General features: G+C 53.7%; 7 protein-coding genes across 7 annotated transcripts; 4 read left to right on the top strand and 3 right to left on the bottom strand.

The window, feature by feature from the left end:
- Positions 1-224: 224 nt before the first annotated feature.
- On the bottom strand, positions 225-1839 carry SAPIO_CDS5645 (putative major facilitator superfamily transporter protein; the record flags this gene model as incomplete). The annotated part of the gene is made up of 3 exons (XM_016787931.1): positions 225-1295; positions 1380-1477; positions 1608-1839. The coding sequence occupies 3 exons, from the start codon at positions 1837-1839 to the stop codon at positions 225-227; spliced, it is 1401 nt and encodes a 466-aa protein (XP_016642246.1).
- Positions 1840-4254: 2415 nt separating this feature from the next.
- SAPIO_CDS5644 (Cation efflux family protein) lies at positions 4255-5606 on the top strand (the record flags this gene model as incomplete). The annotated part of the gene is made up of 2 exons (XM_016787930.1): positions 4255-4804; positions 4915-5606. 2 exons carry the CDS (start codon positions 4255-4257, stop codon positions 5604-5606), a joined length of 1242 nt encoding a protein of 413 aa, XP_016642245.1.
- Positions 5607-6689: 1083 nt separating this feature from the next.
- On the top strand, positions 6690-8473 carry SAPIO_CDS5643 (putative D-xylulose kinase A; the record flags this gene model as incomplete). The annotated part of the gene is made up of 2 exons (XM_016787929.1): positions 6690-7187; positions 7268-8473. 2 exons carry the CDS (start codon positions 6690-6692, stop codon positions 8471-8473), a joined length of 1704 nt encoding a protein of 567 aa, XP_016642244.1.
- Positions 8474-8661: 188 nt separating this feature from the next.
- On the bottom strand, positions 8662-9545 carry SAPIO_CDS5642 (Pre-mRNA-splicing factor cwc15; the record flags this gene model as incomplete). The annotated part of the gene is made up of 3 exons (XM_016787928.1): positions 8662-8715; positions 8805-9431; positions 9513-9545. 3 exons carry the CDS (start codon positions 9543-9545, stop codon positions 8662-8664), a joined length of 714 nt encoding a protein of 237 aa, XP_016642243.1.
- A 258-nt stretch (positions 9546-9803) lies between these two features.
- SAPIO_CDS5641 (Exosome complex component rrp45) lies at positions 9804-10791 on the top strand (the record flags this gene model as incomplete). The annotated part of the gene is made up of 2 exons (XM_016787927.1): positions 9804-9967; positions 10071-10791. The coding sequence occupies 2 exons, from the start codon at positions 9804-9806 to the stop codon at positions 10789-10791; spliced, it is 885 nt and encodes a 294-aa protein (XP_016642242.1).
- Positions 10792-11139: 348 nt separating this feature from the next.
- On the bottom strand, positions 11140-12607 carry SAPIO_CDS5640 (uncharacterized protein; the record flags this gene model as incomplete). The annotated part of the gene is made up of 2 exons (XM_016787926.1): positions 11140-11762; positions 12589-12607. The coding sequence occupies 2 exons, from the start codon at positions 12605-12607 to the stop codon at positions 11140-11142; spliced, it is 642 nt and encodes a 213-aa protein (XP_016642241.1).
- A 209-nt stretch (positions 12608-12816) lies between these two features.
- Positions 12817-14606, top strand: SAPIO_CDS5639 (Uncharacterized protein; the record flags this gene model as incomplete). The annotated part of the gene is made up of 3 exons (XM_016787925.1): positions 12817-12854; positions 12929-13198; positions 13268-14606. 3 exons carry the CDS (start codon positions 12817-12819, stop codon positions 14604-14606), a joined length of 1647 nt encoding a protein of 548 aa, XP_016642240.1.
- Between the last annotated feature and the right edge of the window lie 1408 nt (positions 14607-16014).

Here is a 16014-nt window from a genome sequence, read left to right as displayed (position 1 = left end):
GATTATTCCACACATATTCTGTTATACGGACATCCAAAATTAATGGCTCTCGGGAGGAGTCATTATTGACATTTAGAAACAAAACAAAAACAAGGGTTCACAGGCGGGCGGGGATATTCTGTTCTTCACTCCTTTTATTTTAGACTAGGCTTTGATTCCCACGACCGGGACTTGCTAAGGACCAAAACCTAGCATGATCAATGCAAATTGATTATAAGTTCCCATCAACCGAGCCACCCAAAGCGTCTCCACAACACCGTAGTGCCACCCAGCAAAGCCGTCACACCCGTGAAGACAATGAGAGTGCCATGCCCGCTTCCATACGCGCTGCCGACCTGGCCGCGCCACGGATGTCCCTTGATGAGGACCTCGCTCAGCGGGCCCGATATGACGTTCCCTATCCCACGACCGGAAGCCAGGCAGCCGATGATCATGGATCGGTCGACGCCGCGACCGGCGCGGTCTTCGGTTTGGACAACCTGTTTCACGACGCCAGGCCACGTCGAGGTGAAGGAGCCGGCGAAGAAGCCGTAGATGAGGCAGAAGACGTAGAGGACGGGGAGAGACGTGGATAATCCCCAGATTACGAGGACGCCGATCGTGGCGCCTATCGTAGACACGAGGATGCAGGTCGTCACGTGGAATCTATCCGTCAAGAAACCCATGGCGACGCAACCGAAGACGGCGGCGGTGTTTACGAGCATGATGGTGAGTGCGGAGAGGAAAGAAGAGGCCCCGAGGAAAGACTGGGCAAAGGAAGGCAGGAAGATACCCGGCAGGAAGAATCCGGACGCCTCGATGATGTTGGCGAGCTGATGCAGCAGGAAGACGCGCGAGCGGAGGAAATTGAGGTTGGGACGGCGGGAGTGGGTCCGGTGCGCGATGGGGAGACGGGGCTTGATGAAGTAGCACAGCGGGGCGGTTAGGACGAACAGGATGCCGGCCCAGGCGCGGAGGGTTGTGCGGAAGCCGTACTTGTTGAGGAGGAATTCGAGGAAGAAGGGGATGAGGATGCCACCGAGGCCGGTGCCGGACCACATGATGCCGTAGGCGAGACCTTTCCGGCGGGCGAACCACTCGTCAGTGTAGATGAGGCAGGGACAGTAGGCTATGGAGCCGCCTATGGCGTAGAAGATGCCTTGGGTGGCGATGAGGTGGGTTACAGTAGAGGAGAGGGAGCTCAGGGAAAGGGACAGGCACATGATTAGGAGTCCAACGAGGGGTCCCCAGCGGGCGTATCGAGGGAATAGTTGAAGGAGGCCTATGGCAATGGGACCATCAAGGTACATGATACCCTTTGGCTCTGTTCAGTCTATACTCATATCGAGAAGTGGGCAGTAACAAACATGAACGGTTGATTGCATTGCTTGGAAACGTACCATTGCACATGTGCCAATGACTGGAATGTTGCTGGCGCCTGCAAAGGGTTCATGCGTACTGTAGTAGCTCTGAAAGACGCCAAAGGCGTACGGGAACCCTACTTTCGGTGTTAGTACTCGTATGCACAGGTGTCCATATAATCTCATATCGAATGTCGAACACTCGACGGTCCTTTGATAGCAAAAAGGCAAAAGCTAAAAAGAATCAGAAAAAAGAAGAAAACCCACCCCAAACAAGAGCCTCGACAACGAAGACAGCTGCTAGGAAAAGCCACGCATCCTTGCCGCCGTCCATGGGCGGAAGGGACACGGCTTCCCGCTCGAGGGTGAGATGATCCGTGGACGCATCGTTGTTGAAAGCCACTTCACGGACCGAGGCGGAGCTGCTCTCGGCACCGCTTCTTTCGACTGGACCGGCCCCGGGTTGCGGAGTACTCAGTTCGATTTCTATCTTTGACATGATGATTGGAATGTCTTGTGAGCCTAATGTCTGCTCAAAGGGCCTTTATTTGTGTTCTTTTCCTCTCTTTTTATTCTTCGAAGCTACATCTCTACGAGTCCGAGACTTGACTACATGTATATGTTTAAAGGTTATCCAAGGAACATCATGGTGAGAAAGGTTTGTCTGTTCTCTGTGTGCGCCCTTCAATTGATTTACACGCGCCTTTGTCAAACTCGACCGGATCGGAGTCCAATTGACGAATGAAAGAGCTTGCCGTTTAAAAAGGGTTATTCCTAGGGTTACTCTAGAAGACTAGATCCGGCATAAGATCACAACAGGTGCGTATTCTAGAAATTCGAACCAAACTGAACCAACGCAAATGACGTTCGCCGAGGCCAGAGTTCAAATGATAATCGCCCAAAGAGATGCAGGACTGTTTGCTCTCTTAAAACCAGGTTCTTTCATCCTTTGTAACATCTCACAAAGGTCGTGATCGACAGAGTCGAGCGGTGAGAAGTGTGTCCAATGTTGTGACGTTATGTCCGGTCTAGGAGGAGCGAGCGGACATGGGGGCGGACATCAATCGAATCGAGCTAAACTCCGAGCCGCTCGCAATTGAGCCCGATGCAATTGTCCACTCTCGGTCGGTCCTTAAAATTCTTCTTCGGTCTGGGCTGGGCGAGTCCGAGGCGGGAGATTGGCAAAGGGACAAATGCGAAGGAAGTCGTCATCTCCCCCTGTAAGGCACGTGACTTAGTGTGAGAAAGTGGTGCGATTCCGTCCTATTTTGGGGCCGAGAGCAGCTGGGATTGGAGGAGAGCTGCCATTTATTACGGGGTGCACTCAAGCTGTAAATACTAAAGACCATTGCTCCCAGGCCCAGGCCCCAAACCCAAGGCCCGAGCCAGCGTATGTAGGACCTATTATCGGAGCTCTTGAAACTATTGTGCCTGGGCAAATTCTACCAACTTCATCCCTCAAAACAAGCAGGCTACAAAGCTTTTCCCTCTGAGTCGTCACTTGCTCCTGAAGGAAGGACTCTGGTTCTCTCTCCGCATGTGACATCGACTCAAGTCTGGTCCTGTACGCCCTTCCCTCACCTCGAGGCTCGAATCCCGTTGCATATCCAGCCAAGGCTCACATCCACCCAGTTTATATGCGATGAACGGCGACTACAGGCAGAGCAGCGTTATTTCTTCCCGATCGCTCCGATTTCTCCGGTCCCCTTTTATGCATCGCCGACCCAAGTCACTCGTTGTGCTACTGCCTCCCCTGAGAAAAAGCGCGTCAGAGCCCCATTATTACTAAAAGTTACTAAATGCGCCAGTAATTTCAACACCGGAAACACCCACCAACCGCCCTGCAAACCAGCACATCATCTCAAGCCAGGCTACCGTCGCGAACGAGGACCTGCAAGTACGGCTCTACGAAGTACTGCCTGGCTAAGGTCGCAAGCACGTGCACCTACCACTCTCCCTGAAAATTTCCAACCCGTCAGAGTCGCTTGATTACTGATTTGCCGTCAATCGGCTTGAATCAACAATTGAATTTCGAGATTGGAGTCCGTCACTGATTACTACGCATCCTTGATGCACTGAGGCACTCCCACCCTGCCCCGGCCGTTTTCCTCCACCTATCCGAGGCCCCGAAAATTCCCCCAAACTGCAAGGACCAGCGAAACCCACCATTGAGTGCGGACCTGCGGACCCCCAATTTGAATTTTCGACACTAAAACAGCGCTTTAGGCTTTGATTGTCCCCTCCAACAAGGGCGAATACCGGATCAGCCATACAGTGTCTGCCCATTACTAACGGTACCCCGTGCTTCGTCCGTTGCTTCGTCATCCTCCTCGTCACATCTCTCGGCATAGGAAAATAATTCTCCGTATTGCCCTGGGAGAGACATACGTATGCGTGCAGCGTCAAGCAATCTGGAACAAGCAATTGCACACGCGTCCGGGCAATGCCCTTGAGGCAGCGGGCATGGATTGGCACTTGGATGCCACCCCAAATTCGGGGCGTTCATCCGGTTATTGTCCCTGGTCCTGGTCCCGGTCCTGGTCCTAGTGCCGGCATGGGCTTGAGCTTGAGATTGAGATGGGGTGTCCGCCAGTGTCAATGTCAGATCCAGAGTCGACGTTTTGGCTCGGGCATGCGCCTGCGGCCCTCGTCTCACATTGCGACCGTGACGTCGTCTCCAAACAATCCAACCCTGATTTTGGCTGTCCTCCAAAGCACTCGGAGCTTCTTACCCGCCCTTTTTATCCCCAAGAGGACACATCAACCACAACACACTCGAAGTTTTGAGACTCTTTCTTCTTCTGCACATTTATTGAACTGTAGTAGGCGGTCGCAAACCTTCATTTTCACAACGCCAACAAGATTATCATTGCAGCTGCGGTCTCCCAGGCAATTTTCTTTGATCCCTTACATTATGGGTGTTCGGAAGCTCCATGATGACCACAAGCACGGTGGCATTGGTCACCACCATCACCATCATCACGACAATGCCTACCTCACCTCCAGGAATAAAGGCGATGCCGGCGTACGCATAACGAGAATAGGGCTTTATTCCAATCTTGCCATGGCAATTGCCAAGGGCATCGGCGGCTACGTGTTCCATTCCCATGCCATGATTGCAGACGCTTGGCACAGCGTCACCGATCTCGCCTCCGACGTCCTAACCCTCGCAACCGTTTCCTGGAGCTCGAGAGACCCTACGACGAGATTCCCCTCCGGCTACGGCAAGGTGGAGAGCTTGGGCTCTTTGGGTGTGTCGGGAATGCTGCTCGCAGGCGGTCTTATGATGGGTTGGAGTAGCACTCTCGCTCTTATCGCGCAACTCGGCATAGATCCCGCGGTCGTTGGGGACCTTATCCATCACGGTCACAGCCACGGCCATTCGCACGGCGGTATTCCGAGCATGCATGCGGCATGGCTAGCCGCTGGCACCATTCTCCTCAAGGAGTGGCTGTACCGAGCTAGTAAGCGCCTCTCTTTCCGTTTCTCTCCCTGTTTATTTTCTTTCCTCTAAATTGCAAATCCCGTATATTCCGTCTTCTCCGGAGGCTAACTTTTTTTTGAACCACTTCAGCCATGAAGGTCGCCATCGAACGCCATTCCTCGGTTCTCGCATCGAATGCCATCCACCACCGTGTCGATAGCTGGACGGGTGTCGTCACACTCCTTGCCGTCGTCCTAGCAAATTTCGTCGAGAACGCCGCTTGGCTTGATCCTGTCGGAGGACTGTTAATTTCGATGCTCGTTGTGAAGGCCGGCGCCGAGAACACCATCTCCGCTATCCGCGAACTCATCGACCGGGGTCTCGACGACGAGATCAAGACATCAGTCAAGTTCCAAGTCAACAAAGCACTTGGCTCCATAACCGAGGGCCACGAAGTCGAGCTTCGTCTCATTTCCGGCACCAAATCGGGCCAAAACTTCCTGATCGATCTGGAGCTCGCCGTTCCCGGAACATGGACCGTCGAGGACGTCCGAGAGATTGAGAGCGGCGTGCGTGAGCAAATCGGGTCCCATATTCGTGGTGCAAAGAGGGTACGAGTTCGATTCGTGTCCCGTGACGCGCCCCCTCCCCGAGAATTTGACGAGTTCGTTTCGGGCGAGGTGAGTCCGGAGGTTGTTGAGTCCGACGCAGCCGAAGAGGAGGAGGCCGAAGCTCACGAGCACGACCATGAGGGCCATTCCCACTCACATTCTAATGGCCATAGCAATGGCCATGCGAATGGAAATGGTAATAGTAATGGGCAGCCTCGGAAACGTCATTGAATTTAATAACAACCTGTTCGATTTGAAAAAATCCGCCACCCTCCGCAGTCTGGCCGTCGAGCTGAGTTTTATACATTGATATCCCTGTGCACTTGAACACTCTTCTGCGTGGTCTTGGTCTCATCTTGGCTTATGGCTATCGTTCAATCGATTTCACGACGACATACACTTATATATAAGTATATACCTGCGCGATATATATTCGGGGTTCTGGAACCACACTGGCTGGACCACATTGACGACATAGCGACAAGTGCAGAGCAAGGGTCCGCCGATTTAGTGGTCCACTCCGATCGTGGCGCTCAAAACCAAACTTTCAGTGTTCGCCCGCAGAGTGGCGCCGGTCCAGATGCAACGCTTCTTCCCTTCATTTTCATTGGTTTGGCCTGGCTGCCCCCTCCATTGGCTCTGCTTTTAGGCTAAATGCAAGCGACCGGATCCCTGCAAGGACAAGGCTGAACTGAAGCGTACGAATTATCGATCCGATCCATCAATGACCCCGCCATTTGGTGGCTCTGGCTCTGGCGATTGGCGACCCCACATCCACCAGGTCGGTCCAAGTGTCTCGAGTCTTTTCATCCGGAATCGCTCCTGCCGCCTTTTCCTAGACAGAAAATCATGTACTTGTACACTATTTCCCCCTAAGCTATGGTTCAATGTCCCCCTCGGTCTTTTGGCATTGTCAAGCGGCGCAATCGAAATCGTCTTCGCAGAGCAATTTTACAAAAGACAAAAAACCTCACGCCCTTTTTCGCCTCCTCTGAGCGCAGAGCCTCAAGATCAAGCACATGAGCATACAGCTTCCTGCATATACTCCCCCGTCGTATTGGGCATATTGAGCTCGTCTGTATATTCGGCCATCCTTCTCCTTCCTACTTCATAGATACCAGTTTCCAATTGTATCTCTTCTTTCTGTGCATCCTTTCGCTTCTTTAATTTGCGTAGCCTTGTGTCTCGAACCGAATGACCATGACCTCCGGTCCGCAGTACCTGGGGTTTGACCTCTCAACCCAGCAACTCAAAGGTAGACGCGAACTCCCCTTGTGATGCCTTACATCTCTCCATGTCCGTCTTTCTACGAATATGAAGTCTCGACGTGACTTTGACTTTGTTCAACAAAACCCTGACAATGCCGCAGCCATCGTAATCACATCCGACCTCCACGTCATCGCCGAAGCCAAGGTCGACTTCGACGGCGATTTCGGAGCCAAGTATGGCATCACCAAGGGGGTCTACGTCGTGCCCGCCGAGAGCGAGGTCTACGCCCCCGTAGCCATGTGGCTCGAGGCTCTCGACCTTGTTCTTGTTCGTCTCAAGGAGAAGATCTCGCTCGAGAATATCAAGGGCATCAGCGGTTCGTGCCAGCAGCACGGGAGCGTGTACTGGGCGCGCGGTGCCGAGGGAAAGCTCGGCGCCCTTAGTGCTGAGAAGAGTCTTGTTGAGCAGCTCAAGGATTCGTTCTCGCATCCGTATGCGCCGAACTGGCAGGATCATAGTACGGATGCGGAGGTTGAGCAGTATAATGCTAAGCTGGGCGACTCGGAGAAGCTGGCGGAGGCGACGGGGAGCGGGGCTCATCACGTATGTTTGCGACGCGGATCTGGTTATTACGTTGTCTTTTTGAATATGGCAGAACGCTAACTTGCAACGGTTCGATGTAGCGCTTCACTGGTCCCCAAATTATGCGGCTTAGGCGTAAGCTTCCTGAGATGTACGGCAACACTGAGCGCATCGCCCTCGTTTCGTCCTTCCTCGCATCCGTCTTTCTCGGCAAGTATGCCCCCATGGATATTAGCGATGCCTGCGGCATGAATCTCTGGGACATTCCCAATGCCAAATGGAACGAATCCCTCCTAGAGCTCACAGCCGGCCCGGACGGCGTCGACGAGCTGCGCCAGAAACTCGGAGAGGTACGCAAGGATGGCGGTGGAAGCATTGGTTCCATCGATAACTACTTCGTCTCCAAGTACGGCTTCGGCGCCGATTGCCAAATCGCACCCTTCACAGGCGACAACCCGGCCACCATCCTCGCCCTCCCACTTCGACCCCTCGACGCCATCGTCTCCCTCGGCACCTCGACCACGTTCCTCATGATCACGCCCTACTACAAGCCCGATCCCGCCTACCACTTCTTCAATCACCCCACCACCCCGGGTCAATACATGTTCATGCTCTGCTACAAGAACGGCGGCCTCGCGCGAGAAAAAGTCCGCGACACTCTCCCGAAGCCGGAATCCGGCGACCCGTGGGCCAACTTCAACAGAGCCGTCCTTGACTCGCCGCCTCTCGATGTCGCATCTGAATCCGACAGGGCCAAGCTCGGCCTGTACTTCTACCTCCCCGAGATCGTGCCCAACATCCGCGCGGGCACGTGGCGATATACCTGCAACGCCGCCGACGGCAGCGACCTCTCCGAGTTCCAAGACAAGGACGGGTGGGGCCCCGAAAAGGACGCCCGAGCCATCGTCGAGTCGCAGGCCCTCTCCATGCGCATGCGCTCCCAGAAGCTCGTCCACAGTCCCCGCGAGGGTCTCCCACCACAGCCTCGGAGGGTGTATCTCGTCGGCGGCGGCTCCCTAAACCCCGCCATCGCGCGCACCATGGGTGAGGTCCTCGGCGGAGCGGAGGGCGTATATAAGCTCGACGTCGGGGGGAATGCTTGCGCTTTGGGGGGCGCGTATAAGGCTGTGTGGGCGCTGGAGAGGGCGGAGGGGGAGAGTTTTGATGAGTTGATTGGGAAGAGGTGGAAGGAGGAGGGGGCGATTCAGAAGGTGGACGAGGGGTTTAGGGATGGGTTGTTTCAGAGGTATGGGAATATTTTGGGGGCTTTTGATGCTCTGGAGCGGAATATTCTGGCTGAGAAGTGAGGGAGCGACTCTCACACAAGATCCTGGGCAGCGAAGGGAAAAAAGGGAAAATATTCGACAGTGTTATTATTTTCTAACATGATAACTGGAGCCTGGTTGAGGTTTCTAAGACCTACCCAAGTCTGGAAAAGAAATGCATTGTACCGTAACCGAAAGCCTCGCAATAACGTCCCTTCGTCCGTGCCTGTTTACCTGACGTATTTGTTCATGAATCTCCTGTGGAAGTCAGATCGAAGCATATCCTAGCAAAAAGGTTAGCGTATATCCCCAGCCCAGCAAGCAACCAAAAAAAAAAAAAAAAAAAAAAAAAAAAAAAAGTGCCGTAACTCACATTGACAAACTCCTTCTTCTTCCCCCGATCATCCGTGTCCCTCGCCTGATTCTTAAAAACAACATCATCGTCCCACCGCCTCTTAATACTGAAATCCGGCTTATTCAACAACGGATTCCCCAACGCAATATCCCTCTCCTTCTGCTCCTCCTCCTCCCTCTGCCTTTCCTCTTCCTCTCTCGCTCTCCTCTCAGCCTTTTCCCTCCTCACCCTCTCCAACTCCCTCTGCAGCTCCGCATCCGAATCGTCATCGCTATCACTCTCCTCACTCTCGTCGCTCTCCTCGTCACTGTCGTCAGCATCGATGGCTCTCGTCTCCGCTAATATCCTCCTCCTCTTGGCTTCCAAGTCTTCTTCCTCTTCCTCTTCGTCGGGTTCCTCCCTGGTCCTCTTGAGATCGCCCTCGACGGAGGGGGAGGGAGAGCGTGAGGTGGGTGCGCGGCGGGTGGTACCGTTCTTCTTGGCGAAATGGGCTTCTTCGGCGGCGAGGAGCTCAGCGCGGAGGTCGCGCTTGGAGGCGTCGGAGGCTGAGCCACCCTGGCCTGCTTTCCGGTATTTGAGTTGGAGGTGGGCGGGGAGGGTGATTTGGTGGTAGGTTGAGCCGCGGAGGGCTTCGCGACCGCGAGCCTGGAAAGTGAAGAACGGTTAGTAATGTTGCGCAGAATACTTGAAATTTAGGAGAGATATCGTCAAAAGAAGTGGACTTACTGGGTCGAACGTGGGTCTGTGGGCCGTAGTCATTTTGGGTAGATCTTGTTGTTTGTCGGGATGAATCGGTGGTTGTGTTGGATGTAGGAAGGAGGTGAAGTGATGGTGCTGGTAAACTGAGGCGTGATGCTGGTTTGCTTGCTGGGATTATATCTTCACCGCCCGGCAGAATTTCGCCACACACTGCCGCCAACCACCCCCACCATAGAATTCAGGACCAGCAACTTTTAACACAAGACTTCGTTCGAGGATCGCAAAGCGGGAATTGGGCTTTCCTTTTCGTTCGTAAAGATGCCGCGCGAAGCAGAGCCTTCGCTGAATGAAAAGGCTTTCGTCCTTCAGGCAATTGAGGAGAAGCAGCGCCTCGATGGCAGGAATTTTGAAGACTACAGGCCGCTAGAGCTCACTTTTGGCGACGAACATGGCGTCGCAGATGTCCAGCTCGGAAAGACGAGGTAAGCGCAAGACTCTTTTGACTCCCTAGATATTGGGGGGAAATAATATGTATAGAATCCCCATAAAATCTGCCATCCTCTCTAACATCAATTTTCCACACAGAGTCCTCGTCAAAGTCTCCGCCGAAGTAGCAGTCCCCTACCCAGACCGACCCTTCGACGGCATCTTCACGATCACCACCGAGCTCAGCCCCCTAATCTCCCCAGCCTTCGAAGTCAACCGCCCCACCGAGCGCGAAGTCCTCCTCTCCCGTCTCCTTGAAAAGACGATCCGGCGCTCTGGCGCCCTCGACATCGAATCCCTCTGCCTCATTGCGGGCAAGAAGTGCTGGGCCCTGCGCGCGGACGTGCACGTGCTCTCTCTCGACGGCAACCTCGTGGACGCGGCGTGCGTGGCCGTCGTGGCAGCGCTGCGCCATTTCCGGAAGCCGGACTCGAGCACCGAGGGCGAGGAGGTGACGGTATACACGGCGGCGGAGAGGGAGCCCGTGCCGTTGAGCTGGTTGCATTCGCCGCTTTGCGTGACGTTTAGCTTCTTTGGGGAGGAAGGGGAGAAAGGCATGCTTGTCGATGCTACGTGGTTGGAGGAGCAGGTGGCGACGGGGAATTGTACGATCGGTATGAATAAGCATGGGGAGATTTGTCAGGTTTCGAAGCTGGGAGGGGCGCCGGTTGAGGCGGTTTTGTTGTTGCAGTGTGGGAATTTGGCGTTGGCGAAGGTGAGGGAGTTTTCGGACTTGCTGGATGCGAAGTTGGCAGAGGATGCGAAGAGGAAAGATAAGGGCGGGCTCATAGCGCAGCTGTCGGCGGAGAATGAGAGGTGATGGTTGTTGGATCTTGTGATGTTGACTTTTTTTTTTTTTTATTTCGGATGGGAAAAGCTGCATGATTCTAGAAAAAAGGAAAAAGAAGGAGGAGAAGAAGGCGAGATAAAAACAAGAATAGATACCCTAGAGTGCCCTCCAAACGTCTCCTAACGCGATGCCAAAACGCTGTTGATATCCCAAACCAGTCGAGACGCAGTAAACCGAATCATAGAAATCGGCATATCGACGTCGCCAAGAAGAAGACCGTTCCCAAACGCCATGTAGAAAGATACCAAGCTCCTAAACACCACTTCCATCTCTGACCCAAGATCGGAATCCGCTATCCCCTTCCCCTCTCCAGTACAATCACCTCATGACTGGTGGTCTCGACTCCTTATTCCACTTCACTCTCGACCTTAACCAATCCACAGCCTCCCTCACACCAGCCCCCGTCAGCGCACTAACAGGAAGCACCCTAGAATCACGAATACTCGACGCCTTCTCCCCCTCAAACACCTTCTTCACCAATCCTTCTTTTATCCTCACCACCTCCACGCAATCCTCCCTATCCTGCTTATTCGCCAATATCAACAACGGAACGCCCTCCGTCTCCTCATTCTGCAGCACATCTTCCAGCACAAGCCGACATTCTTCAAGCCTTCCCGATATGGCACGTTCGCCGCGCTCGTCATCGTCGTCCTCGCCGTCATCGAGGTCGCCGTCGCCAATGTCGGTGCTGTCAACGATGAATACGATGGCGTGGCACGACGAGTAGTAGCTCTGCCAGAGCTTGCGGAGACTCAGTTGGCCGCCGACGTCCCAGATCTTGAGGTACATGTCGGGGAGGGTGATGGTGCTGACATTTTGGCCGACGGTGGGGACGGTTTTGAGGCGCGGGGAGGGGTGGTCGGGGTTGAAGAGGGCTTTGACTTGTTCGTGGAAGGTGGTTTTGCCGGCGTTGTCGAGACCGAGGAGGATGACGGAGTATTCTGCCTGGGAGGTTAGCGGACTGCTAGCGGGGGAGAGAATGTGTGTGGGTGTGATAGAGCAGGGCTGTGTGTTTCTTGCCTTCTTTGCTTGTCGCGAGAAGGTAGAGGCCCTTCGCGAGGTGGTACATGATCTTTGGTGAGGTCGGCGCAGCCTAGATTGGGACGGAGGGGGAAGCTGGAGTTGCTGGGGGCAGTGTTGAGAGCCGCGATCGCGGGATTGAAGTAGTTGCGGAGGTGATGTCGTCGGAATGTTGGTGTCCGGCTGTCTACTTCGTATTATCTGGCGCCATGACAATCTTGGCCTGGCCTGGCTATAAATAAAATAGTGGGTGGAATGGGGATTGTTTGCGACCCGCCAATTGGGGACCAATGATTCGCGCTCCCAAAGCCCACTTGCATTGCAGAAACTGATCAAATGGTGCAATGCACTCTCTTCTTTTCACTCAGAGTAACAGAGAAACAGCTCAAAACTTCCAAGACAAAGAAAGTCCAGAGATCAATCGATATTAGCCTCTTTCTTGAATAATCCCTTCTCATTCCAGCCAAACTGCAACGAAGCACTTATCGAAGCATGTCTAGTCGCATACATTCTAGAGAACTATCATCCAGCCAGGCTTAAAATTGACAGCTCTCAATGGGGAGGAATATCCTCCAAGTAATTAGACATGGTCCCTGAACTGGCGTGACTAGACCCTGGACCTGCACAACAAAATGTGCTATGGCAACTTTATCAGTTTATCCCTGAGTCGATTCGATTTCGATGATTGATCATGTGATGAAGCTACATCAGTAAGTTGGTGAAGACCGCACTGGAGGCAGGAGCTACCAGTGGCGGATGGGAGCATGTTGATGTCATCATCTGGGGTTGTTTACCGCGGAGAGCAGCCAAGCTCAAGCATCTCCGCATCTCGACCTTTTCTTCCATGATCGCTACCCAGATGGACAATAGTACTCGTCTGTCTAATGCTAGACGACTCGTACGCTTCATCGCCTTTCATAACAAGTCGACGAGATATTAATCTCCTCCGAACATCAACAAGCGATCGCAGTCAACATGGATGTGGATACCGAGCCACTGATGCTCTTGCTTCGGTACGTATCGCCTGCTTACCCCCAGGCACACGAGCATCCAAAAGATCGCTAATTAGGAAAATAAACACTTGCAGGAGGCACGCGCCTGTCGCAATAGCTGCCGGACATATCATCCTCGTCATCTATCTGACTTTCGCTGTGTCGAGGAGCTTGTACCGGTCCTATCTTGAGCTCCCACCGTCGCAAGAGACTCGTTTGAGGAAATCGCACCGCCAGCGCCATATGCCCATCTTTGCGGCGCTTGCCGCTGCGAGTTTCGCCTATGCCGCGTACACGACTTTTACATATGCAATTCTCTCCTACAAGGTCTGGGCCGTAGAGAACGATATTCCCTTACCTGTTAGGTATGCGATGCAGACTCACCCCATATCCGCATGTAACTATGAATCCACCACTCACTTGTCCCTACCTAGATTTTGGGGAAACGATGGCATTCTACCCTTCCGTGACAATCATACCTTGAAATACGTGTCGCGATGGCTGATTGATACCCCTGTTTACCTCGATGCTTTCGAGATTCTCGCTGAAAAGGCGAGGCGCCACTGGTGGGGCCAGCAACTTGATCTTGCTGTCCTTCCATGGTCCCTTCTTCTATCCATCGAGGGACGACGGAGAAATATTCCATTTACGTGGGCGTATCTCGGGCTTGCGCATCTCGTCGGGCTCTCCTTTGCGCAGAACTTGTTCTACATCGCACTGCTCCTGACGCCAGCGCCGATCCCTTCACGTCCGGATGATACGATTCCGGCGTCGGGATACATTAGCATCCGCGATTCCATCTTCCCGCCGAAACCCGTCAACTGGTGCCCCCACCCACTGCTATTCCTCATCGGCTACTCACTAAGCGGAGCGGGTATTTTTCTAGCCCCTGCGATAGCTGGCACGGGTTTATCGACGCGTCTACTACTGATCACGAGGGGACTGGACTTCTTGCCCATCCTGATGCCTTATATAGTTCCCGAATCGTGGGGCACCCTTCACTCGCATCCTCACCGTGCGTACAACTCCTTCTCCGCGCTTTTCAGGCTACTGTCGACGATGAGTTTGGTCCTCCACGGCAGGACAACCTTCTGGGCACTAGCTCGTGTGGTGGATGACTCCCAACATAGACATAGTGCCATGATGAACGTTGACCTTGAAAAGCTTGCTCTATGGGAGCGGACGACATACGGCCTTGGCCGGATCTTTGGTGCGTTGTACCACCATCCCGTCATCAGCCGTGCCAGCGGGGACGTAATCCTGTCCGCCCTCAGTCTCGGACTATGGTCAGCAATCCGGGCTATTACGGCTGAGGATATTCTCTCGTCAGCCGTTCCATTCTACCCAAAAATCGAAGCCCACGCCGTAGCGCACGATGCTACGGCCGGCGAAGAGATGCTTGCCGAGGCCAGTATCAAGGTCGAACCCCCGACGCCATCACCCTCGGCCGAACCCAAAAGACGGCGAGGTCGGCCCGCGAAAGTCAAGGCCGAGCAGCCCACTACGGATGAGGACGCACCAGCACCAACAACTCCGCGCAAACGGGGTAGGAGACCTCGGAAGCGCAAGAGTGTCTCGACAACCCCCGCGCCGGAGGACGCTTATGTGCCAGCGGCCGAGGAGCGCGCTGTCATCCCGGAAGGAGACGAAGTGCGATTGGTGGACGGCGAACTTGCGTGGGAGTCGGCGGCGCTGGCTTGGGGAGTTACGGTCGTGGGCGGGTTAGGGTGTGGGAGTTCTGGGGTGTTTGGCGGCGAGTGTGTGTCGAGGTGAAAGGAGGTGACACGGTGGCGTAGAAAAGGTGACGGCGTATCCATGATTTGCGTCAGAGTCGGAGTTTTCGGGGTCTTGGAGGCCGGATTCGGCCTGGTTCGTTAGTGTTCGGGGGATCCGGTGTCTGCAAAGTCACTTCGTAGATTGTACTTTTGTAGTTTTCTTTCAAACTAGTTTAACTATTTGATGGAGTTTACTAGTGTGGTTATCCGTTGATTGATATTATCTTTTCGGAATCATTCCTCGATATCGAGTAAACTGGAGCGTACCCTCATTTATTACTGTAATTTATTACCTCAGTCCTTCGAATTTCCGGGGAACCCCATAATCTTCGATATCCTCGGGCATATTTGCCACCCCCCAAGATAACACTACGAGGCATTATCAGTGTCAGAAGGCGGGGGGTGCATACATAGCGGCGCCGCTAGATCTTAGAGACGTTGCATTTCTAGAACACTGAAAGATGAGGACGGAAGCCCTCGTACCAGATTCGTTTTGACCTTCTCCTTTCCGACAAGCTCCCGGATTGGCGGACGAAGTGGACAAATCACAGGCGGCGGAACTAGTTCGCAGTTCTGCCTTCGGCTTATGGAGGGATTAAAATACAGTTTTTTTTTTTTAGGTTGGGTGGCGTTTTCGTTCTTCTCCTTCATCTGAATATTGTCCAATGGGAGTGTCTCTAGGAGTAGGGTGGCGGTCAAGAGTTCTGGAAGCCGGCACACCTCTTCGAAGAAAGAAGCCATTCTCGGTACTTTTAGGCGTTCTTTCCAATATTCGATGTACCTGGGGCAGCCTATGCGTACTTTTTTCCTTCGATCCATGGCACCCTACCGGGCAGACCGAATGGAGAACGAGTCGCAGAATCGCAAGCTAGACCGAGAGAGCGGGAATGGCGAACTTGGCGTGGCCAATAGCCTTCGCGCGTGTCCGGAATAGGGAACTCGATGAGGATCAATGGGGATCGGGCTAATCTCCGCGGACATGATCGAGGTGGCTTGCAGGATCTTTTTCATCTTTTCGATCGGAAAATTTTTTTTTCTCCTTTTGTCTCTCTTGACCGAAGGCTCGAGGGATGGCAACGTGATCGTGTTTGCAGTAGCTGGTCCAGATAACAGAACACAAAGGACAGGAGGAGAAAGTTGGGGGGTCTTGGGGGGGGTCAGGCCGAGTATCAGCGACTGGAGCATCTGCTTAGGCCCGATTGGCTGCGCCGTCGGCTTTGAGGACGCTGGAACCCGGCCCAGCGGGTACCACTCAGTGTCCACCCAGTGTACGGGGTACTTCTCAGGCCCCATCGTCCAGTAGCCTCTCAGCACATAGTGTACCTCAATATCAATCAATTGGTACTTATTACCAGTGGGGGAGTTGAGAAATTACAGCGTCCTCAACTAACCTGTAGTAATGGTGG

The sequence above is a fragment of the Scedosporium apiospermum genome, assembly GCF_000732125.1.
Source record: "Scedosporium apiospermum strain IHEM 14462 chromosome Unknown SEQ_SAPIO_0099, whole genome shotgun sequence".
Lineage (NCBI taxonomy): Eukaryota > Fungi > Ascomycota > Sordariomycetes > Microascales > Microascaceae > Scedosporium > Scedosporium apiospermum.
Note: the sequence above shows the minus strand (reverse complement) of the source record. Positions and strands in the feature narration are given on the sequence as shown.